The following is a 25120-nucleotide window of genomic DNA, read 5'->3' as shown; positions in this document are numbered from 1 at the left end:
CCATCGCACCACCCTGATCCAATCTTCTCTATATCATTTTCCTGCTCCTTGACATCTCTTGCACGTGGGCAGCTACTGCTCACACCACATATGGCAATCCCTTGATGACTTCTCTATGAGCCAACTCCACAAGAACATCTCCACATGAACATCACCAATTCAACGAGTTCCTTGAGTTCTTCTTCATCAATAGATCCAAACATTGCATCTCTAGATTAAAGGCTTTTCTTTATTGGGTCATGTCTAGAGCCTACACTAGTTAAAGGAAGCAATAAGAGGCATTTGATTTATCAGTAAGGTATAGTGGGATAATCATGTATTGGTACTTTTAGGTTTTTGGAAGCACCAATACATTAGAAAAATAGTCTACAGTTCTAGGGAAAGAAGTGTGGTAGGGAAAAAGTTTGTAGGGAAAGGATAAGAAAGATTTTACCTTGTTGATGTTCCTGGAAGGAAACTATTAAAAAAATATTTTTGCATTCCGTAGTGCGGTACTTTGCTCCTGCCATGAGTGTTTTAAAGAGCTTTTCTTCCCTTGGGGACATGCTTTCTCCTATTGGATTCTCCCCTGCACGCTATCATGTCCTGGTGTATGTGTCCCTAGTGCTTTACTTGAAGGATGAGTGTATCCTTGTTGCTTTCGATATGCGTCTGAGCCTCTCCAGTTTGTTCGCTTAGACCGTTGCTAGTGTCGACAGAGACTCCCCTAGCGGCCCTTTTGTAATCAACCCTATTTGGACACGTAGGCCTACTCCCGTACATTCCACGTAGGGTCATATTCCTATTTACCCATCTAGCCATCTTCATCTACCTGTTTGCCGTATATTGTGGTACTTACATGGTTGGCTTTCGTCAGTTTCTTACGCTGCGAATCTACGTATTTGTAGAGCCTTTAGTTTGTAAGCCCGCCTATGCGTATCTCACGCATAGGATTTTCTGGCACCAGGTCGCAATTAGGAAATTCCGTCTTTTGTTGTTTTGTAGGTTATTAAGCCCTCTACTCGTTCATCTTGCATTCGCCTTCCCTAGCGCGCCTTAGGGTTTCTTTTTTAAGTCATGAGTTGTCTATTGTCTCATGGCTGCGGGTTTCGTACCCGCTGTTGGATTTGCTCTTCCCGTCCCATTCACTGCTATTGCACTTTTTGTGGTGATTTGTTTGGTCTGGTCGTGGGCATTTCCCTTTCCCCCTTATTATGTTCCTAGGCGTTAGTCTCTTGGGGTTACTGTGTCTGTCGAATTAAAATGCAATAACCTTTTCGGAGTTCAGAGTCTTATGGTTCTTTGTTGATGTGCGTACTGCACCTGGATTTGTATGAGTACCAAGTTTCTGCGGAATAGCTTGTGATTCCTTTGGTGAACCTCTGGAACTTCCCCAACGCAGTAAATCCTTGGGTGTGTTTTTTTCGATTGGGAGGTGCCAGGGTAGTGGGTTTACCAACAGGGCTCTATCCTTTGTACCACGGACTGTTTAGGTCTTGACTTCTCAATTGAAGTCAGACGTTCGCCTTTATCCCTCTCTAACTGTATCCGCACCGAGCAACTTTCCATGGTCTCATTTTATTTTGAGGGTTCTCTCGCATTTGAATCTTTACGTTTGACACGTTTCTCAGTCGTGTGAGTTATCCATTCTCGGCCCTTGGTTGCCTTTCTGGAACTCCGTAAACCACGTGAACCGTCAATGGGTGGTTTTTGTACGCCAAGTTAACTCCCTTATTGAGATTTATCAGCTCCGACTCTGGAGTCCGGTTCTCCCCTTCATCTAGTTCCTTTGGCTTTTAAAACTAATTTTTCTAAATACATTAAAGTAACTAAATAATACACAAGATTTTACAAAACATATAATTATAATTCTATTTTTGGGCTTAAAATCAGCATTTGGGTGGATTTTGGTGTTTCCACTTGATTGGAGCATAAACCAAAATGGCATGAGGAATGGGTACCAAGGAATTTCTTTCCCACTACTTGTTTCCTTCATTGGTCTTTCCACCGTATGGTTTATAACAGATATACATCAACTTTTAGAAATGTAGCAAGTATAAGAGTTAGTTGGTAGAGTTGTAAATTAGCCGACTATGATTTTTTTCGAGCTTATTTTTTAGAAAAATAATTGATCTAGAACTAAATTCAATATAGATCAATTTGAAAACTTCTATTTTCAAGCTTATTTATTAAAATGAACCTGGCTTGAGCTTTTACTGACCTCAACTATAGGAATAGTTGCCTCATAAGTTTATAGTCAAGTTCATTTATCTTGTTGAACTTTATGTTTCAATTATTTTCCATTCTCTTTTCTTATTGAAAAAACAAATCTGTTTGCACAAGAGCATTTGGTTCATTCATTTACAGCCATGATCTTTATGTTCAAGAACAACTCTGTCTGCCTAAAATAAAGGTTAACCATATGTGACTCTAATTCATGATTAGATGAAATGTAAGACAATGAATTGATTTTTAAAATGATCTATAAATCAGTGATTTTGTAGTGGAAATTGGAGGAAACCACAGCCATAGTTTTACATGTTATCTTCATCTACTATTTTCTGTCCATATTAACAAGAGAGAAGTCTGAAAAAAAAAAACTCATTACCTGTCACATGAGGGGAGATTCTCATAGGGTATTCTCATTCTCAAGTCAGAACACTGAAGTCTAATAAATCGTCCAACAGCCAGAACAAAAGTAAGATAGAGACTCCAGATGCTGAACTTGCTAATAGTTTCACCAAGGATACCTTCTGGAAGAAGAAAGAACAACACTCGTGAAGATACTAAAACAATAAATAACATGTTAGGTTAATCCCTGTAAAAAAGTTGCAATATGGATCTCAGTAATAGTAGTCACTAGTAATAAGGTCACGTGGACTTTTTTTTTTCTCTCGAATAGATTCCATACTACAAACAACAGAAACTTTACAAATGCAACCTTTAGGCTTTGGTACAAGCCAAAAAATAAATTTATTCAGACTCTTAAGCAGTTTCATCAAAAAGCAAAAACACTAAAAACTTCACTAGATTTTCAAGATCACAAAATATAATAATTTGAATATCATCTATTATCATATGAAAAATATCGCCGACCCCACCTAGTGGGATAAGGCTTGGTTGTTATTGTATCATATGAAAAATATTCTCATTAAATTAAAGGAGAAACAATTTTATCTTTCTAAAATAATTACAAAAGCAATGAACATAACTATATTTCTTTCTTCATATATATTGTTAAGAACCAGAACATACATTGCTCTTTGTTGATCAATGCTCCATTGTCAGTCTACTTAAATTTTCTTTCCGCACTCCTTTCTATGCTATCTATTTTCTTTTCATGTTTTTAATCTTATTGTGTTTTCCTTCATCTCCTTTTTACGCAATCTTCATCTTTGTTGTCCATTCAACCTCTTCTTTGTGTCTCTTCACATACTTCATTCTCATTTAAGGGCTCACATATTCTTTTACTAAATGCAACAATGTTTTCTTTTCCTCTTATAAGTTACGACCTGTTCACTAGTTTTCATTTTTTTTCCTCTTCTTGTTTTCACTGAAAATATTGAACGTGAATTAAAAAGAAAACATTTTACCAACTCTGTCATTAAATTGTTGGGGATCATGGTACAGAATTAATCAATTAAAGCATGATTAACCTAAGCCATAATTTGACAAATTCCTTATTTCTATAGCTACAATGGGTTTTAACAAGCTTGAACTATGTTATAAAGTAGACAATATTTGAATTAAATTGGATATCGAGAATATATGTAAGAGTTAAGATAAGCTTCAAATGGGGTTATCTTTCGAGAAAACACCAAAATGCCACCTGGGCAAGAGAATTTTCTGCTTTTTATATAGAGGCTACCATGCCAAACTTAGTAAAGGCATTCTTCCTTAATAAAATATGTTGAGGAATTGACAACTAGAGATGACTATGATAGCTGGGTCCAAATGTTAAGAACCTGTTTAAATCCATAGAAATTTATTCAATAGATGCTTGTTGTATACTTATGTATTGTACCCAATATAACAAGAATGCAAAAAAAAAAAAAAAACTGTACATACGTGGTGTCTCTTCAGACACAACAACAACACTTGGTCCAATCAGTCCATTGCATTCTTGGGAATCTGTAACATTAATATTGAAGGACCACCATGGAGGGTTCCCATTATTTATGAAAAGATCGCCACTTACAGATTTTACCTGCATTTTAAAGGACTAGGATCATTTGTTGTTTTGCAAATTAAGCCATTGCCTTGTGGGAAAATATTAGGCAGAGTCACAAGAGTTACATACAAGTGCTTCAAGAGGCCTTACTTCACCAGAGCTAGTTACCCGAAAGTATTGAGGATAAGCATCAGGTATATTAAATCCATCTAGTGTGCCAGTGCCACTCAGCACTTGTTTGACATTATCTAAGCAGGGACAATTTTCAACATTTGATTCATATTTCACAGCTTCCTTCCCCTTTGGCCTCTCCCTTGTGAAGATCCAAGTGAAAATAATAGTGGTATTTTGATCAATGGATCTGGCATATCTGCTCTGAACTATAGAGGGGGCCATAAAAATGGTGCTTGAATCAGCTTCACAGCAGATCAGTTGAATGTCGTCGATATTGTATGTATCCAGATAATTATGAAGGTTAAGTATGTCATAGTTACCCAGACTGCCCCCGGGAAATTTTTCACATATAGTTGACTGGTATAGGGTGAGCCTCCCACCCAATGATTTGATATCAATTTGAATACTAACATCAACTACAGGATTAGCTATGTTGGTTGGATTACCACTGCTGTATATCTGTAAGGAAAGATAAGGCATCATTTTAGCAGACTGTAACCTCATGAAAGCAAACAAGATCTACAACATCAATAACTGGTAAATTAAGACCGTGTATGGATTTCGCCAATAGACATCTGAACTACTTATCACAATCTATGCCAAACTACACATCACTAGGATTGATGATTTATTAAGAAACGTTCAAGCATGGTGCCAGAGTCATACTAGTGCAATGACATTGTATCAAATCACGATCAAATTTGGAGGTCCAAGGCTGAATTTGAGAGTTCTTTACCAAATTACATTTGAGGGCCAAAGTACCTTGGGAGTTAATTAAAATATTAGGTAAACACATTTAAAGCGTTTTTCCTCTAAAAACTGTATTTCAAAAGCAACTTTGCCAATGCAATTGGAAGAGTATTTTTTCCAAAGAATTGTTTTAGATAGTTCAAAAAAATAATATTGATATTTAAAATAAATAATAAAATATTAATATCAAATACCATGATTATTAATATTGAATATTTAAAACAATATGAATATAAAGATATGACATATTGTATCATAATATTAAATAAGAATTTGATGTATAAATTAGTATTTTATAATTCTGCTAACCGCTTCTTAACAATCAGTTACTTGATATGTACATCTTCCCTTTGAACTTCAACAAAATGAACAAAGTTGCTCTTACAATTTTAGAAATATTTCTTGGGTTAGATTATTATGATGTGAAATTTCTCTCTTAATTGATTGACCAAGGAAACTATCAACATTTATACAAAGTTCCACATTTGGTGTCATGATCTGAAGTTTTCATGGATAATGATGCAAGAACCTTTTCAAAAGCTCAATGTTAGGAAGTATTCATCTTTCAATTTGCTTGTACTTGAGATGTTGCTCTTGCTGAATTTTTATTGTCATGTGCAGACTGGAAATGTTGAAGAGATTGCTTTAAAGATATCAGCAGTGCCAAAGGCACAAGGAACCACAAAAGGACTACTATTATCACTCAAGGTTGTGATCCAGTAGTTGTGTCAGAATATGGGAAGGTAGGACTTCATGAGAATTTTTAATTCATGAAGAAAGCATCTAATTTACAATCAAATTTGTTCCCGCATGCAATTGGAATACATATGTTTACCAATAAACTTTACAAATGTTTACTAGTTGCATAATAGCAAACTCCAAGTATTCAAGAGAAATAGAAGTTGACGAGAAAGCAAAGTATCACTAGCGAGAAGATTAAAACATGGTTGTAACTTGAAACATCATTGCCTTTTGACACTGTGTCTAAAGAGATGTTCAAACTGAAGATACCAATGCCAACAACAATACAACTATATAATTTTTTACTCCAACACTTGAAATCTGGACATGTGAGTAATGTTATACAAATGCAATTCAAGATGATGACCATGACACCAAGTTATCAAGAGTACGATATAAGAGTGACAAACAAAATGAAACTCATAATTATAAAATATATAGGAGAGTTTAGCTGATTCTGACCAATAAACGAGGCTTATCATACTCACAACCTTTCTTAATATAGATATGATGTATCATATAGTGAACAATTATATTAGAACTCAAGAATATATGTGTATTGTTATTATATAGTTGTACCAGTTTCAATTCCAATGGTACTACCAATCCAAGTTCAAGACTAATTATTTACTTTGGGGGTTAGAAAACTATTTAGTTGATCCAACAAAGATGTTGCAAGAAACGATATTCACATCTGATACACAACATTTATTTCGGCATTAGTGAGTTGGTTGAGATTCTTATAATAATTTGTAAACTATTATTTTAAATTATCAATGAAGTGATCTTTTTTCTAGTTGGCATACACTTATACTGGAAATAAATAAATAATAAAACCCTAATGGCATAATACAATTTAGTACCAAAATTACATCATTTTGATTAGAAATCAAAACTCCAGCACAACTCAAGATTTTAAACTTTGCATTTAAACATTTATCATGTAATTATACTTTGTTGTTTTCTTTTAAACTCTTCAAACTTGGTTTGTTAACAATATAAATACACAGATTGATATCTTCCCTAGCTAATAGCTTGATTTTTCTTTTTTCTTTTTTGACAAAATGGCTAGCAAATCAACATTGATATGTATAGAATAGGCTTTGTGTTTGATTCTTGTCAATTTTAGTATATAAAAATATATTGCCCTAGTTAAGTCAGTCCACTTATTGGGTTTAGGCCAATGTAGCTCCTTCACCCACATGTAACTAGGAATATTTAGAATAAAAAGTGTATACATTGGTCCATTTTTGACAACTTTAGTATTTACATAAATTTCAACCTTAACAAAATTGGAATATTATAACTTTGATATGTATAGTGGGACTTATGTAATAAAGCCTCCTTCCTGCATGGTATATTACAAACATAAGATTGATCCACAAACAAAGGCGTAGAAGCTTATAGCCATAGGGATTTAAGGAAAGGCTGTTATATCCTGCAATTCAATTAGGGATTTATCATGGATTAGAGAGTTAATTAAGGTAAATGGTTGTTTTTTACATTGAATTAATTCATCTAATGCTGAATTTTTATATAGGGGCTGAATTTGATGTACACGGGCTCCATTGGCATTCCATTGGAAGTTTGTTAGGCTCTTTAAGCTCATGGTTAGGTGGAGCTCAAGTTAATATTGAGTTGGGCTTGAAATAGGCTTGAATGGGAGTCAAATTGATTAACTTTGGTCAAAACCAAAGGAGATGTTTTTTAAGTTAGGGCTTTAGCTTGGTTCGAGGGAGAATACCTGGTCACCACCATCCCCTACTCTCTTTATGAGCTCCACCTTTGTAATTCGTAGCATTCTACTTTTATCTCTACTTTGGATGATGTATGATTCACTAGACTATTTCAGAAGTTTCAACTAATCCATGATGGCGATAGATTACAATCAATGACATAACATTAGATTCTAATGGCACATTGAACCTTGTTAATATTCCTTTTAGAAAGTCTATTGTATGTTGCAAGCGGGGACTTATTATCTAAACATCCTAATGCCTCCATCAATAAATTTAAAGCTCAGTTAGTGATGAAAGAATATACTTGGGTATATAAACGTTCACTAAGTATATACATTCTCTCTCATGATTATAATCTATAATTCCATTCCTCACCAATTAGAAAAAGTGCAACATCTCGTTCCATTTGCTAAAACAGACATGTGGAAGTCTTCCAACAATGAAACATAATTACGACAGCACAAGACTCATATGAGGCTTCACCCAAGGCTTTCCTATGATCTACTGTGATGTACAATGACAAGCTTCCCTAAGGCAACACATTACAAAGACGTGAGACTTCATGTGAAGATGACAAGGTTTTTAATTGGTACCTGAGATTACCACGAGGCAGGTGACTATCGACCTACTCCATTGCTTAGCACAACCACTAACATTGAACATCCTCATACACCTCTTCCTAGTTCTTTGTTGTCTACTAGGGTTGGTGCTCGGCACACAACCAACCTATCTTGATTCAGTCAATGACCATCTCTAGCTTGGAATAAGATTCCAAACCTTGATGTGACTAAGATTACCTCAATATGCCTTTTGCATATATTGATAGGTATATCTTTGTGGTCATTATATCAATTCAATATTAAAAGTTCTTTCCTTCAGAGTGATCTAGATGAAGTATACAAGGACTAACCTTTGGTTTATTGCACAGGAGTAGACTAATCTTGTGTTTAGGCTGAAGAAGTCTTTATATGGGTTAAAGCAATCAACTAGCACATGATTTGCTAAATTCTACAATACTTTTCTTTAGTTTGAGATAATTAGAAGCACTTAAGATCTATCAACATTTTATACTCTTTCTTAATTTAGAACATATATTCTTCTTATCAATGTTCAAAATCTCAAGTTGTATTGAAGTTTCAGTCTTTGGGTAAAACAATATTATTTCAATATTGCATCGACGCTCCAATGTATATGTCAGTGATGAATCAGTGGTGAAAGGAAATGAAGAAAAAGAAGAAGAAAAAAAAGAAGACTTTGTATGCCATGTGAAACGATACAATTTTAACAATGTATATTATAGAAGCATAAGTTACAAAAAATTATATTAGTTCAATAATCATAACGCATGTTGTAGCAAGCCAAAGGTTGTCGAATGCCAACATAACATAATACTAATTGACAAAACGCTACCCAAATTATTATATGCGGCAAGTAGTAACAAGCTTTGGAAATTTATTTAAACAATAGGTTTTGACCATAGTACCCAACACCAACACACTGAGATTTCAAGCGATGATTCTTATTGTTTACGTTCATGGCATTCTTATCGCCTATAATGATGCTATAAGAATCACAGAGTTTGAAAACTATATTTATCAACACCTTTCAAACCAAGCACTTAGGCATTCTAAAGTATTTTCTCTATATCCATAGAGGTTGGTTGCTATAGGAGAGACATCTTAATTTCATAAAGGAATTATATAGTTGATATGCATAAAGAAGAACTCAAGAAAGTACACTAGGAGTTAAACTAGTTATAACATCCTAAAGTATGCTAAGATCTAAACTAATTAAAGCACTAGAGGAATTATTATCCGACTCACACAATAACATGAGATAAGTAGTTGAAAGTCTCAAGCAGTGTAACAGTTTTGACCATACAATGCTAGGGTGCTGAAGTATGCTAGTGGCAAATTTGAGATGGAGGAAGCAACGAAATGAAGGGGAAAATAAAGATAAGAATATTCCTAGGAGTAAGATTTAAAGAATGTGTTATATTGTTTAAATTTTCAAGGACCTAGTTGTAAATTTACGAACCCTGATCCATATATTTCTCCCTTAACCCTAATCTTCTCCCACCCATGAACCCACCACCGCCTCCTCCTCATAACCTCTGGTGAAAACCTAAGGCTCTGTTTACTTCGAATGATGGAAAGGGGAAGGAAAGGAATTGATGGTGGGAAAAAATCCATAGGGCAGAGTAAAGAGAAAAGAAAAGAATTTGAGGGAAAGGAAAAAGGAAAGAGAAAAAAATGAAGGAAAAAAAATCAAGAATCGTGTGGAGCCACCGGTCTCGACCGCCCTAGGCGACCTTGCGCTGGGCCGATGGAAGCGGCCACATGAGGTCGCCGCTTCATAGGGATTGCTAATCGTGGTGGCACTGCGTCACCTTGCGTGAGACCTAGTTGCAACTTTTGCGAATTGGGTTGGAGAAATTCGACTACAAAGCGAGTTGGGAAGGAATTGCTTTCCGCCCGATTTGGGCGGATAAAAAATATCAAAAATGGATCCATAGACAAATCCATAATTTCATTTGCTTATCTGGTAAACAAAATAAAGGAAAATAATTCATCTTTTTTATGAAGTAAATAGGGGAAAGTTTTTCACTGTAGAAATCTTTCTATAGTTTTTTATTTCCGTCCTCCCAAGTAAACATAGCATGAAGTCCTTTTCTCAAGTTGTTGCCATCGTGACCCATCATCGTTGCTACTGACACTGCCGCTGACACCAGAATGGTTGCAGAAATGTCGTTCACAAAGTTGTTGCCCCTCCCAACTGTTGACACCCATTATAGTTGCGCCACTCGCTGTTGGTCTTGCACTAGCGTTGTATCTTTACAACTTCTTCCATTAACAAGGTAGCAACGACAATACCCATTATTTATTCCGCCACAGTAGAGAAGTTTATCCGATATATTTTTACTTATAAGAGTAGCAACCCTAAGTTTCGTGTTGGCTTTGACAGCCGACTCACAACACAATGATATATTCATGAAAGGAGTGTAGCGTTTCTTAAGGCAAACCAGTGTGATTTGAGCCAGTATCAATGGAGGTTTTTCAATTTGTTTCGTTATAATCATTTTATTCATGATTAAATATAGAGCATTAGTAATATTAGATAGCCATGATAATACCTTCAAAAAAGAAATCATGAACATATTTGCTTGATTATGAAATGAGAAATAAATAAAAAAATTGTAGTGGATTTTTCTTACTTGGTTCTCTTAGCAAAATTCTCTTGTGCATGGTTAATTGGATAAAATAGATGCTATAATTTTCTTGCTACTTGACAAATTTCTATTAGGTTGCTTGTTATCTTCATATTCTAGTTGTTTAGCTATTTTACCTATTCTTTGTTGAGGCTCATCTCTTACCAAAAGGTAACTCTGACTTAAAATCAAACTTTGCAAACCTAGGATAGTTCCCTTAAAAGAATTGAAACTGTCATTTGAGCTATGATAAATTAAATTATAAAATTAATTATCTAGACTAGGCAGATAATAAATAAATCATATAAAAGAGCTTCGGTTCTGTGCTCTAACTGAGTTAGATGATGTATCTGACTAAGTTAACAATGAAATAAATGCAACTCAGGTATCATTGAACTTTGGCTCTATACTTATATAAAAGTGCATAACTACTTACGCCAGAATAAGAATTTAATAAATTCTTATAGCATTGGTTCCACGCTCAAAAAGAACTTTCAAGTCTTTTCACACATTCATACGCTGTGACCATATTGCATAAGATGTTTTACTCATGCATTAGTTCTGATGATCAATTAGTATATCAGCCAAGTGTTCAGAAGGTCCTAGATTGCTAGATTGAGCATATTTGTAAAAAAAGCTAACACTCTTGCAGTATTTTTGAACCAACTTGGAAGAATTTAGGGGACTACCTATATTAATGTAGAAGGGGACTCCCTTAGGAGAATGCCCTAAAAGTTCCCCATTGACAATTATGGTGGTTGTCAGCCTACAACCTGTTATCACGACAGTAGAGAAGTGAGGATTGGAGCAGCAGGTTGGGGAACCCATATGGGACGCAAGTTTGTCACATTCTGACAAAGCACATGAACTTACATAGGCCATGGCAAAGACTTCATAGAAAATGGGAGGCCCTTCCAGAAAGATGCCAAACAAAGCAGTAACATTATTCCATGTCTGTGACGACTGAGATAGATAGGAGGAAAAATAATGTTTAAAATGGAGGAAAAGAAAGTTGCTGTCTTTCTAATTTTAGAAAGAAAGTTGGGTGTTTTGATCTTCTTGTGCTTCTTCACTCTCACTTTCTCTCCCAGTAACCAATATTTTTTAAATCTATTTTCCTTCAAGCCCTCCCTAATTTCCCCTCCTTAAGTTCTCCCTGAGTAAAGAGGGGTTAAAGAATCCCCTGGCACACAACTAACTGGTTTTCTGCTTCTATCAGTGAATCCAAGTACCCTTGCCAAGTCAATATCAAATATCACAAACTCAAGAAATTCTCAAGAACAGAATTAGTGTAGCACATTACCAGCATAGGGGCCCAGATTACACATATTAAAATGAAGAATAAACAAATGCCACTGCAGAATTTGGTCATTTTACTTTGTCTTTGGCCTAGATTGTGTCTTGCTCTGTTTAGATCAGCATCACATTTGACAAGAAATAAACTTGCATAGATGTCCTCCAACTATCAAGAAAGAAATGTCATTTAAAAAGAAAAGTAACTTTGAGCAGAAGCAACATAAACTATTATATCAACAATCGCACTATCATTAACCAAACTAAACAAAATATAAGTGATATTTGGAAACAGTACAAATAATATAAGCATCATAACCTGATTATTTTAAAAAATAAACATTTTCTCATGGATAATAAACATAGTGTTCAGGCCTATGTTGTGGACCATGGTCAGAACAGTTTCACTGATCAATATTTCTGAAAGATTAATTCAACAATTTGCCACTTTTGTCCCTAGTTTGCAGTTAATTTCTTTTAGTCTCTATGCAGTATTAAGCCTACTCAGGTTCCTCGAGACACAATATAGAGAGATGAGGTTAAATCATGGTTTGAAATATCATACCGTGCCGAGTGAAGAGGTCAAAACTTATTGTTCCAGGAAATCATTGAAACTCAATACACTCAACACCAAAGTTTAAAATCTTGAGTGATCTTTGATTTCGGCACTAGGGGGGCCGCTAAGGTAGTGGATCTACCTTTGAGTGATCTTTGATTGGAAATATATTTTTCCAGTATCGTATGACGCTTTGATGCATGGTGTTGGTGACAGATTTAATTGTTGAAAGAGATGAAACATAGGAAGGAGACATTGTCTAGCTGAGTGGTATTAAGTTTCTACCATAACATTCAGATATGTTTTGATTATTTTACCTGACATGGTACACTCCTTCCTATGTTTCCTCTCCTTCCTTCTTTAACTCCAATCCATTACCCATATTATGTATCGAAACATATCGTTCTAGTCAAAGATCGAAAACTTTGACACAGCTCTAGATTTTGAACCTTGACTTAAATGATCTCAACTTGGTATTGCCTAGTACCTAATTGGTTACTTGTCAACAGATGTAGGGCTGAGCAATCAGTTCAAAAACAAACCGATTTATCCAAAACCAAACAAACCAAAATTTTTTCAAGTTAACCAAACTGACCGAACTTTCAAACAAAAACCGAACAAACAGAATCAATAAAATATAGGGTAATTCGGTTTTTGATCAAATTAACGAAACTTTTCAATATTGATACATTTCTATCCGATTTTAAATTTTAAGTCTAACGACTTTGACAACATGTGTTTGCCTATCATTGCTAGTGACAACTTTAAGAATGCGGTTTCATTGAAGATTATCAAAATCACAAGTTAAATATTATCTCTCATCCAAATCCCTAACAAAATTTTGGTTTATTCGATTTAACCAAATTAGAAGTTTTAAAACCGAAACCAAACCGAATTAATAGAAATAACCGATATTTTTTTAAAAAAAAATCAAATTTTCAAAATAACTGAACCGAATTTTTAAATTCGATTAAACCGAACTTGGATGTAGTGCTAAATATGCAAGAGTTCGTATTGCAAAGTTCGACTGTAACGTATCGGCAAGGACCACTACATCTCAATAAGAACTTGAGTGTAGTGCTAAATAGGCAAGAGTTCTTACACCATAGGTTGAATAAGAACAAATATGATAGGAGAACTAATAGCTTAAGATTTGGAACATGGAATATAGGAACCCTCGCTGGTAAATCAATGGAGGTAGTAGATACGATGATTAGGAGAAGAATTAGTATTTTGTATGTAAAGAGATAAAATAGGTAGGCGAGAAGACAAAGATGATAGAGAACTCGGGTTTTAAGTTATGGTATAGAGGAAAGAGTAAAGCAAAAAATAGAGTGGGTATTGTTATAAATAGTTCGTTAAAAGATGAAGTTATAGGAATAGTTAGAAAAGGGGATCAAATTATAGCCCTTAAGATAATAATGGCGAAAGAAACTATGAACATAATTAGTGTATATGCACCGTAAGTATGATTAGATGAAACTACCAAATCAAGGTTTTGAGACGACTTAGATGAAGTATTACAAAACATTCCACTAAATAAAATGATTTTAATAGTAATTTAAATGGGCATGTCGGAGTGAAAAATGAGGAATATGAGAAGGTACATGGAGGTTATGAGTTTGGAACGAGAAATGAAGGAGAGAAAACTATATTAGATTTTGCGATAGCATATAACCTTATATTAGCTAATATATTTTTTAAGAAAAGAGAAGAACACTTAGTCACGTTCAAAAGTGAGAATAATAAATTACAAATTAACTTTCCTATGGTGAGGAAGAAGAATAGAAAGATTTGTAAAGATTGCAAGATCATCTCGAGAAAATTTAACTACCCAATATAAGTTGGTAGTGTTGGATATACGCCTCAAGCATAATATCAATAGAAAGAAAATATATACAACTTCTACAATTAAGCGGTGGAAGTTAATATATTTAAAGAATGAGAAACAAAATATATTTACGGAGAAGATAGGAGTACAAATATTAAGTGACATATATTGTGACTTTAATATGACATGGGAAGATGTATCAAAGTTGAAAATAATAGCTAAAAGTGTACTCGGTGAATTAAAGGGGCATGCACCACTAAATAAGAAATCTTGGTGGTGGAATGAGAAAATACAAGAGAAAGTAAAGGAAAAACAAAATTCTTGTAAGGAATTATATATTTGTAAGATTGAGAAAATTTTTTAAAAATATACAATAGTAAAAAAAAAAAAAGGCTAAGAAAGTAGTGAATAAACCAATTCATAAAACTTTTGAACGATTATATCAAAAACTAGATACAAAAGAAGGGAAAAGAGATATTTATAGAATAGCTAAAGTGAGAAAAAGAAAGACAAGATATCTTATCCAAATAAAATGTATTAGAGATGAATGTAATACAGTACTAGTAAACGAAGGAGAAATAAAAGAGCGGTAGAAGATATATTTTGATCAACCTTTTAATGAAGATTTAAGTGACCAACTTAACTTATATAATTTAAGTAGGTCAAATGAGTATAAAAATTTAATTTTTATTGTAGAATTCAAACTTCAGAAGTAGGACAACCGTTGGACCAGATGATATTCCGATAGAGGTATGGAAGTACATAAGGAAACAATATATTGAATGAGTTACAAAATTATTTAATATGACATTAAAAATGAAAAAAAATGTCAAATCAAATGAAGGGTAAGTACTCTAGTTCCTTATATAAGAATAAGGGAGATGTATAAATTGTGCAAACTATAAGGGTATTAAATTAATAAGTCATATCATGAAACTTTAAAAAAAAATAATAGAAAAAAGATTAAAGAAGGAGACCACGGTGACTGAAAATCAATTTGGGTTCATGCCTGGAAGGTCAACAATAGAAGTTATATATCTTCTAAAATAACTAATTGAAAAATATCAGGAGCAAAAACAAGATCTACACATGATATTCATTGACTTAGGAAAAGCTTATGATAGTCCCGAAAGAAATTATATGGAGAATTCTAGAAAAGAGAGGTGTTAGCGTAACATATATTGAACTAATTAAGGATATGTACGAGGATGTAACAACCAGAGTAAAAACTTCAAATAGTAGTATTTCCAATAAAAATAGGGTTACATCAAAGATCAGCTCTGAGTACCTATCTCTTTTACACTAATTATAGACGAACTCAAGACACAATACCGTGGTATATGTTGTTTGCAGGCGATATTATTTTGGTAGATGAAACACGTGAAGGAGTAAATGCTAAACTAGAATCTTGATGGGAAATACTAGAAGGGAAAGGTTTTCGATTTAGTAAAATAAAGACAGAATATATGAAATTTAAGTTTAGCAATATTTTACGTAATGAGACAATTGCTAAGATAAGAGATGATTTGCCTGGAACCGAGAGCTTTAAATATTTAAAATCATTCTTGCAAAACGATAGAGGGATTGAAAGAGATATCTTACATAAAATACAAGTAGGATAGTTAAAATGAAGAGGAGCATCGGGTGTTTTATGTGACTGTAAAATACCTCTAAAACTTAAAGAAAAATTCTACAAAATTACAGTTAGACCTGCTATGTTATATGGAGCTGAATGTTAGACTATAACTCGAGCACATTAGCAGAAGGTGAGAGTTGTAGAGATGAGAATGTTAAGGTGGATGTGTGGACATACAAGGATGGGCAGAATAAAAAATGAGAGCATTAAAGAGAAAATCGGAATTGCATCTACTAAGGAAAAATTCCGAGACACACGTTTAAGATGGTACGGGCATGTACTTAGACGATCAATAAATGCTCTAGTTAAGACAAATAAACATATCAAACGAGAAAGAGGAAGGCCAAAAAAAGAGTTGGTTAACAATAATAAAACAAGATAAAATTTATTTAAGTATAAATGATACAGTAAGAGATAGAGCTCAATGGCATAAAAGGATCCATATAGCCGACCCCACCTAATGGGATAAGGCTTGGTTGTTGTTGGTGGTGGTGGTTAAACCGAACTTTTGCTCACCCCTAAGGAAAGGTACCAAAACACTTGTCAAGATTGGATTGGGCGACCGCTTGTCCCATAAGAATGCATGCACAAAGCATGGAGAAGCCCAAGGCCAATACCAACAAATAGTAGCATATGTAGAATCCAGACAGACAGGATTCAAACTGATGAGCAAGGGTCTTGGTATCATCTTAAGATACGATTGTGTGATCATTTCTCCAACACGCTAAAGGTATCAGAAAATAACCAAATTTATAGATTTATAATTTCTGTCACCATGCCAACTCACTACCTAACTATGTTGGCAAGTAATGAAAGGAAAGGCAACTAAAAGACGCAATGATAACTGTAATTGAACAACTGGTCATTTTTATGCTTGAGAAAATTCAATTTTCAACATCACTAACTAGTATTCTTAGTTGCACATTTAAACAAGATGAGAGGTCTTGTAATGTACAAGATGGGAATCACCATATGGCAATCAGTTTCCTTATTGCTTAAAATATGAGGATTGCCAAAATCATATACCTAACTTTAACATGTTATTCAGCAAGTATTAAACTTGGTCAAATTCAGTTGAATCTGACAAGTTCCTTTCTAATAGCTCGAGCTTGATGGGTAATTATTGTGTCTTGACTCAAGGGATTCAACCTCTTCATCCTTAGCCTGTTCTTTTATGTTGAATGGGCTGTTGGTGCATGTGCCATTACCTGCTTGACTGCTCTTACTACTGGATATGCCTCCTGGGGTGCAAAAGCAGAAGCCAAAAACCAGGATTAGAATAATCAGATGTATGAGCAAATCTGTCAAGGCAAGAGCCAATTCCATGGGCACAAGCTTCATCATGAGAGTCAAATGCCTTTCTGTCGGCTCTTTGGATTAATGGTTGACTAAAGGGGTGCTACTGCCAGCCAGCAAAACTTCAATATTGTTACATTTTGACATATTTTAAACAAATGAATATAGTGTCAATTCCAGAATAAGCGGATTACCAACTTGAGGAAAGGAAAAAATTTCACGCATATTAGTAAACTTATGTCCTAATAGCAAATATTTAAGTAAAAGATAGAGAAATAGATAACATCATAAAAAGAAGGTACATACACTATTCTTTTTTACTCATAGTACTAGCTGGAATAAATAAAATCAAATTTTTAGATGAAACATATATTACCTTCAACCAATCATAAATTGTCAGAGATGTATATGTGCATGACCAATCCAGTACACATCGGAGTTCGTATAAGAATGGTATAACACGGTAAAGTCTAAAACCCAAATAATGTATTTGTGTAACTTTGCTTGTCAAAAAATGACGATATAAGGTGCTTTTGTTTGGAATCCCATAGCGGATTTGTAATGCCTGTAATACTAAGGAAATAGATTTTGTTACAAATATAGCTCGAAGAGCGAGTTCTCCAATATGATTGCTTGATATTCTCATAGACCAAGCATAATCTGTGATTGAGTATGTGAAGAGGATGAGATTGAAAAGGTAAAAAATAACTTTGGTGATGCCAAAAGAACATAGGTATATAATGCGGTCAAGAACAATTAAGAAAAAGAGTACCTGTACAGAAAGATAAAAGAAATAACATTAGAAACCATAACTATGTAAAGATTAAGACACGACAACATTTACTTAATAGCAAGATTCAAACATGCAGAGGAGAAATAGAATATACGAATGCACTAACCATCAGTATGAAAACAAATTCCTTGGGAAACTGATCTTCGAGTCGATAAACATCAATAAGCTTGCTATTGTTCTTGATAACTGATTGATAAAACATAGCAACTAGAAAGAAAACTGCCAAATCAGCACCAAATACATATGCATATAAATCAATTTCTCTTTTGCCGCCTCCAATCACAGAAATAATAGGGTATGGGAATTGAATATTTTTGAGAATTCCAAATTCAAGAGAGTTCTGAATCTCTGCTGCTACATCTGCAGCTGGAGTTAATGATCTGTACCATTCTACTGGGACACATCTGACAGGAGCACAAGCATACACAACTTCAAGAACAGCAAGAATGATATTGTTATTTTCTTGACTTCTGTCAATGCTTTGAATTCGAACTCTACTAGCAGAATGGCATGGCAATTCATCTTCGGCATCACATTTTTTTTCATGAGATTTAATAAGCAACTCATTTATTTTAGATTCTATGCTCTCTGGTTGGATTCCACCATCTGGCCATGGATTAACTTCCATCGACAGTTGTACAAAGTATGGGGGTGCCTCTGATCCTCGAGTAATTGACCTCCAGTACCTAGTGAAGCTTCTCGATATCATCCACAATGGATTCATTAGTGATGAAATTAGCCTTTGCATCTTATCCTTCCAACCAGTTACTGACCTAAAGCCTTCGTCAAAATGATGTTGGCCAAATGAAATTTTAAAATCTGCCACTGGTGCCCACTCACCGTCTTTGGCTGTTATTGAACTTTGCAGAAGAGTTGATATATACACAAGAAACAGAGGTAATGTGCTTACAACAAAGGATGCCTTTATTTTATGTTCAGGGAACCCCAATTTTTGCAATAGAGGTAGCTCCATGATCAGTCCACAGTGCTGGATAATAATCTGATACAAGTATTGCACCAAAATATTGAACTCAGTGTAGATCAGCATTATAATCCAGAACATGAAAGTAGGGCCAGAATTTACACAAAGGGCATAAAGGAAAAGAGCAGCAAGGTAAAACATTGATAGCAAACTAAAATTCCACAGAAACACAAGTATGAAGCAACAGTAGCAAACAACATCATTATTTGAGCGCATTTGTGACCATATAAACTGAAAGATCCTTCCTATTTGCAAACTAGCTGATGGTCTTGTTGTGGCTGTACTAGAATTAACAGAGGACATTTCATCCGAATAAGCATATTCTGCATTCCACTGTCTCTCTAGTCCCTTATCTATTGCAGCATCTGTATTGGAATGCCCAGTTGAATTAGGGTCTTCAGGCTCAATGTTTAAGAAACTCACAATGTTAGTAACTGCCTGATTTCCAAGAGACTGAACTTGTGAAACACCATCACCAATTAGCTGCACGGCAGAAGACAAAGGATTCTCTTTATTCTTGATCTTGTCTCTCTCTCTTCTATGTGTATTCCACAATGTTAATTCATCTATATCACCAACTTCGCTTATCTCACAAATATTATCTGAGTTATGCTTCATATCTACAGAAATTGAGCTTCCGCTTTTTGCACTAGTTGGTGAGCTTTGGAAATCAGATAATAACTGAGACGTGACATTTGTGTATATTTCAGGCACTGCAAAGTCAAAGGAATGGTAGAATTCATTATTGCTATCCTCATCCTTCTTAGAAGGTGATCTAAATTTGTTATCCGGCATCCAACCTACTTTTTCTTTACTGATGGATGAGCTTCTGTGTCGAAGACCTGTTTGCAGTGTGCCATCGTCAAGAGGCTGAACAGAGTTAAAGCTATTGAGCTGAACTTGTAGATTAAGCATCTCAGATTTTATCTTTTCAACTTGCATATTCCGTTGACATTTTTGTTCTAATGTTTTACGGGTATGCTGCAATTGTGCAATTTTCCAAGAAGCCATTTTTTCTTGCTCTTGAACCATAGCACCAATATGTTCTGCTTCAAGATATCTCGCTACATAATCAAACTCTCCAGGGTAGAAGATATATGACTGCACAGAAACTAGAAGAAAAATTATTATCTCAACCAACGCAGACCTTGATGTTATTCTGAATCCATAATCATATTTATAAAAACCAATAACCTCATATATGTAGTCAATCTGCTCACACTTGCCAGCACTAAAGACACCAAGATAGGGAGATTGATAGGCAAGAGAAAGTACAATGACTGTAAAATTATATATTCGCAAAAATTTGAAGATTTTGTTCTTCTTTTTAAGTATTTCTAGTCTCATCCGGAAGAACACAAGGGCAAAGCCAAGGTATCCAAGATGCAAAACATCATATTCCAAAGTTCCAGTAATCAAAATTAAGGCAAGTACAATATCTAGTAAATGGCAATAAGAGTACAGCCTCAGATAGTCAAGAAATGTCCAGAAGCTTTTTGTTTCAAATGAGAGATCTTTCCATACAGATGCCCTTATCCTTTGGGACATCATCTGAAAGTAGGTATGTGATTCAGAGAAGCCTAAATAATGATCAGCACGGAGTTTGAAAGAAGAAAAGATAAAAACCAAATAGTAGCTCACAAGCATTCGTGAATCATCAACAATCATCCCTGCATTACAGAAAAAATAGTTGTTTCTTCTAGTTCAGAAATGATAAATAAAAATCTTACAAATACATGAATGTATAAATGGATGAAATAGCTTTGCGCTTCTGCAAGTATGTTCACTGATATGGAAATCAATTTAAACATAGTCACAGAAGTGTACCTAGCCAACATTGCTTGCAAAATCTGAAGTAGCGGTCTGACTTACTCCAACAATCATGGCAGTGAATTTCAACCCCACTAGTTTCCCTAGTCCATGGAACTTAGTGATTTTCAGTTGATCTTGTGTGCTAACATTTCAAACCCAAGCAGTATGCAAAGCAATTGAGATGCTGATTACTGATATAAACAAATGGCGATAATGCAAAATAGTCCCTAAAAGGTAGCAGGTAATGATCAGAAGAAGAATATGGATCATAAATGCCAATAGTTATACATAAGAGGCATACTGAAGACTAGCAGAAGATAAGACATGAAAGGCACCTTTTTCGCACACATATCAGATCAAATAATTTATTCAACTTGTAGACACATTTATTAAAAAATATTAAAGATGTACAATTAATACAACGATGCTATCATCTGGAAACCTAGTTTAAACTTGAACCATATTTTGGATAAGAGCCTAGGAACTCTTAGTGAAAGTTGTAATTGGTCATCAAATTTGAATCCAGTTGAGCTTTTCTTTCTGATGAATAATGAAAAAAAATGAGAAAAAATAGCCCAATGCTTACCATGTAGTAAAATAAAAGAAGAGATGCCCCAGAACAGAGTTCGGGAAAGTCTGATCTTCCTGTTATTTTGTACAGGCCAACAAAATCAGCAAATGTGAGGAACATGTTAGGAAAACTCACAGGAAGCTGGTAGGTGTAAATGAGAAGAATACTGAAGCAAGTATATATCAGGAGAGGCCTCCACCACCTAGAAATATCATAATTGATCAAAATTGTCATAGGAAAAAAAGTCAAAAAAGCTAAGAATCTACCATTGCCCTGTTAATATTGCCCAAACAGTGTGATAATGTGAAATATGTGCCTTTTCAAATGCTTACCGAAAAAGGCCAAGAAAGTTGCTAGTTAGAGACCAATCAACAAGGCCAATACAACTACAAATAAAGAAGGGTAGAGATATCCAAGATGGATGACTAATTCCCACAACCAGCTGAATAGCTGGAAGGATTAAACAGCAAACAACTCTCAGGTGATAACCTAGAAAATAAAATCAAACATGGCTATTAGCAATATAATTATTACAAATTAACATATGCATCCAAGTATATATAAGCAAATTAATTGATAAAAACATATAAAAGCTCAGCTGCATGTTACAATAAGTTGTCAACCATATTGAATTACTCTTTATAAAGCCTCTATATGTAGATCAAGGAGACATTTTTAAAATCTTTAAACGTGCTGCTAGAGTATGGGTCTCTAAAAATGGTTCCAATCAATTAAATTTTTAATATTAGTGACTTGTTAAATGTATACTTCTTTCGTATATGTCATAATGGCATACACTTAAAAATTTACTCAATGTTTGAATGAGCAATGAGAAAATAACTTTCCCTAGTCATCTATAAATTGGAGAATACTTTCTTTTAAATTTGCAACATTGGAGCAATCCCAAATTCGAAGACTCAAAAGGTATTTATTACTGCATATGTTAATTAATTATGTTTTTGACTTGTAAGTTAAGTATTTTTTTAACATTTCAGTAAAATATTGCATTCATCATAATTTTTTAAAACTTGAGTTCAAAGTTATTGTAGATTGTAAAGTGTGAATTTTTATGGAACTATGTAATCACTTTTGAAATTTGTTTATGAACATCAAAAAATTTTAAGCATAATTTTGTTTGATAAAATCCTAAACAAAGCTCATGGATATAATGAAACAATTCAAAATTCTATCATTTGATTTTAATTTGGTTATGCTCCTTCCATGTAACTACACTTATTCAAGTGGAAGAAAAATAGAGAAAATCTAAAAGAATTTAGAGAACAAATTTTATTTGATTTTATAAGTATAAAATCTACAAAAAAAAAAATGGATGAGACTTGACTCAATCAAACATGAAGATTTTAGAGTTAAGATTTTTTCAATAAAATCAAATTTGAATTTGAAATTTTGTTATGCATTCAAATTGAATGGGATAAAATTATATTATATTTTATCCGCTCATGACGAACCAGTCATGATCGATCCCAAGCCCAGATAAAGAAGGAGGGTTGTGTTTAGTTGTCCGCCAGCGTTAAAACTATGGCAAATATTCAATGAATGAATCCATTTTTAAAGATATTCCAACAAAATGAATTAAAAATAGTAAAAGAAAATTAAATGAATTATTTTCTCAACTTAATCAAATATAATTTTCATTTAAATAATATGTCATGCCAAACTCTAGTTACTACGATATGCGACGGAGCATAAGCTAAATACTTTGAACCTAATTTTTCCGTCGTTTGCTTACACGATCTCCCTGTCTCTCCTATTGTCACAGAAGTCAAAACACAAAGATCAAGGCAAATTTATCCTATGTAAATTTTAGCATCTTAAATTATTTTTTTAATGTTAAGAAATTAATTAAACTTAACTGAACTAATACTTTGGGGTTTGGAGACCATAAGAAATTCAGTTTAGGGTTTTAGGGATGAGTGCAACCCATCTAGTAGACAAAGTTAGGTGAATTTAAATTGTGCTATATTTGGATTTATTTTTTCCCTTTAGATCTAAACCAACCAAGTTTATATATAGATAGTCTTAATCAATTATGTTTAATTAGGTCAGTTAAATTTTTAAATAGCTAGGAATTATTAAATTTTCCTCTCTCTACATACTCTCATCTTCCCTCTCTTCCCCCATCATTCCTTCTCTTCCTCTACCTTGCTCACCACCGCCTGCTTGCACTATTTGCCAGCGAGTGCCAATCCCATTCTCCTGTCTCCAGAACCTTTATCTCTCTTTTAGTCTTTCTTGTGGTCTCTCTCCTTGTCTCTCTATTAGTGCAACATAAGTTGCCACCGTGAGGGATAGAGTTACAAAGTAAGGAGATCTAATTGAATTTGCCTCAGTTGCAATATAAAAGTCTCACACGCTAGTCAACATGAGGAATGCTAAATTCCACCTATACCGACTAGCATGGCTCGTCACTTTAATCCATGGTTATCATGAAATCTTGGTATTTAATTAACCCAAATTGTATAATTAATAAGTAATTATTTGGAATTAGATCTTAGTTAAATTTGGTTTTAAAGGATTTGAGTTGGATTTCATAGGATTTAAGATTGTTTAGCCAACTAAAGTTCATATCATGACACCACTCACGCATCCTGACTTACTTCTGGTACACTAGCAAAATACTATCTATTGCTCATGTCGATCGAAGTGAATGAATTTTACTGAACACTTGAGATTCCAAGTTCATTAGCTAACCTCAAACTTTAAGTCCACTCTGAACTGGTAATCTCAAAGTAGCCAAGTGACCAGAGAGAGAGATCTGATTTCTCTAGCTGAGTAGACTCCCTATAACATCTTGCACGAAAAACATTTGAAATCTACTAGTTCTACCATTAAGTAGGAGTTGAAGTTGAACACTCTTCATTAGATTTTACTACTGTCCACATAAGGAAGCAAAATCCAGTTGACCAATGACCCCACAGATTGCACCCAGTAAGAACAAGTTATGTATATTACAAAGACTAGAAAATGTTTAACTAGAAAACTTGATTAAGAAATAGTAACTAGACATTCACTGCTAAAATTTAAACTCATCATTATTACCAAGAAGAGTAACCGAGTATTATATTTGTTAAGTACACTAATTATACAATAATAATAATTGTTTTCATAAAGAACCAATGAAAAATCATCAATTTTCAAATAAGTTATCAAAGGAAGAATGTTAAGTGTATAGAACTCTCAAAATCCCAGCACATGGGATATTAAAGAAACTCAGCTGTGGCTTCTGGATTCCCACATCATGGAAATCAAATATTACCTAATAGAAAAGAAGAAAAAGACAAATGGCCAACCTATATCATTTGTAGACATTGAAAAGTTTAGCAAGAAAGAGCCTTGGTGAAATCTATTACTGAGAACTTCAACTAAAGCAACAAGAGCAGTTGATAGCTGTATAATAACAAAATAAATAGCTGATGTTGGTCCCCATGGCTGGTCTCTGCAATAGAAGCACAATTTGTCATATAGAGCAACTCCAGACAAGTTAAACTAATAAAAACTTGTTCAAAAAGGCTAACAGAGATGGCTAAGGTGAGATGCTTTGATTACCTACATATATTGCAAAATTAA

General features: G+C 34.1%; 1 protein-coding gene across 1 annotated transcript in view; it reads right to left on the bottom strand.

The window, feature by feature from the left end:
- The window catches only part of LOC121980137 (piezo-type mechanosensitive ion channel homolog), a 39608-nt gene that overhangs the window by 2669 nt on the left and 11819 nt on the right, over nt 1-25120 (bottom strand). Inside the window, exons 4-14 of the mRNA XM_042532102.1 lie at nt 24844-24989; nt 21865-22021; nt 21548-21734; nt 21154-21268; nt 20977-21075; nt 18274-20819; nt 17751-18146; nt 12066-12224; nt 4280-4783; nt 4048-4186; nt 2588-2732 (exon numbers count right to left, since the gene is read on the bottom strand). Of these exons, the coding sequence (XP_042388036.1) occupies nt 2588-2732; nt 4048-4186; nt 4280-4783; nt 12066-12224; nt 17751-18146; nt 18274-20819; nt 20977-21075; nt 21154-21268; nt 21548-21734; nt 21865-22021; nt 24844-24989 (4593 nt within the window). The remainder of the gene's footprint in view (nt 1-2587; nt 2733-4047; nt 4187-4279; nt 4784-12065; nt 12225-17750; nt 18147-18273; nt 20820-20976; nt 21076-21153; nt 21269-21547; nt 21735-21864; nt 22022-24843; nt 24990-25120) is intronic.

Source organism: Zingiber officinale, chromosome 5A (genome assembly GCF_018446385.1).
Source record: "Zingiber officinale cultivar Zhangliang chromosome 5A, Zo_v1.1, whole genome shotgun sequence".
NCBI classification, from domain to species: Eukaryota; Viridiplantae; Streptophyta; class Magnoliopsida; order Zingiberales; family Zingiberaceae; genus Zingiber; species Zingiber officinale.
Note: the sequence above shows the minus strand (reverse complement) of the source record. Positions and strands in the feature narration are given on the sequence as shown.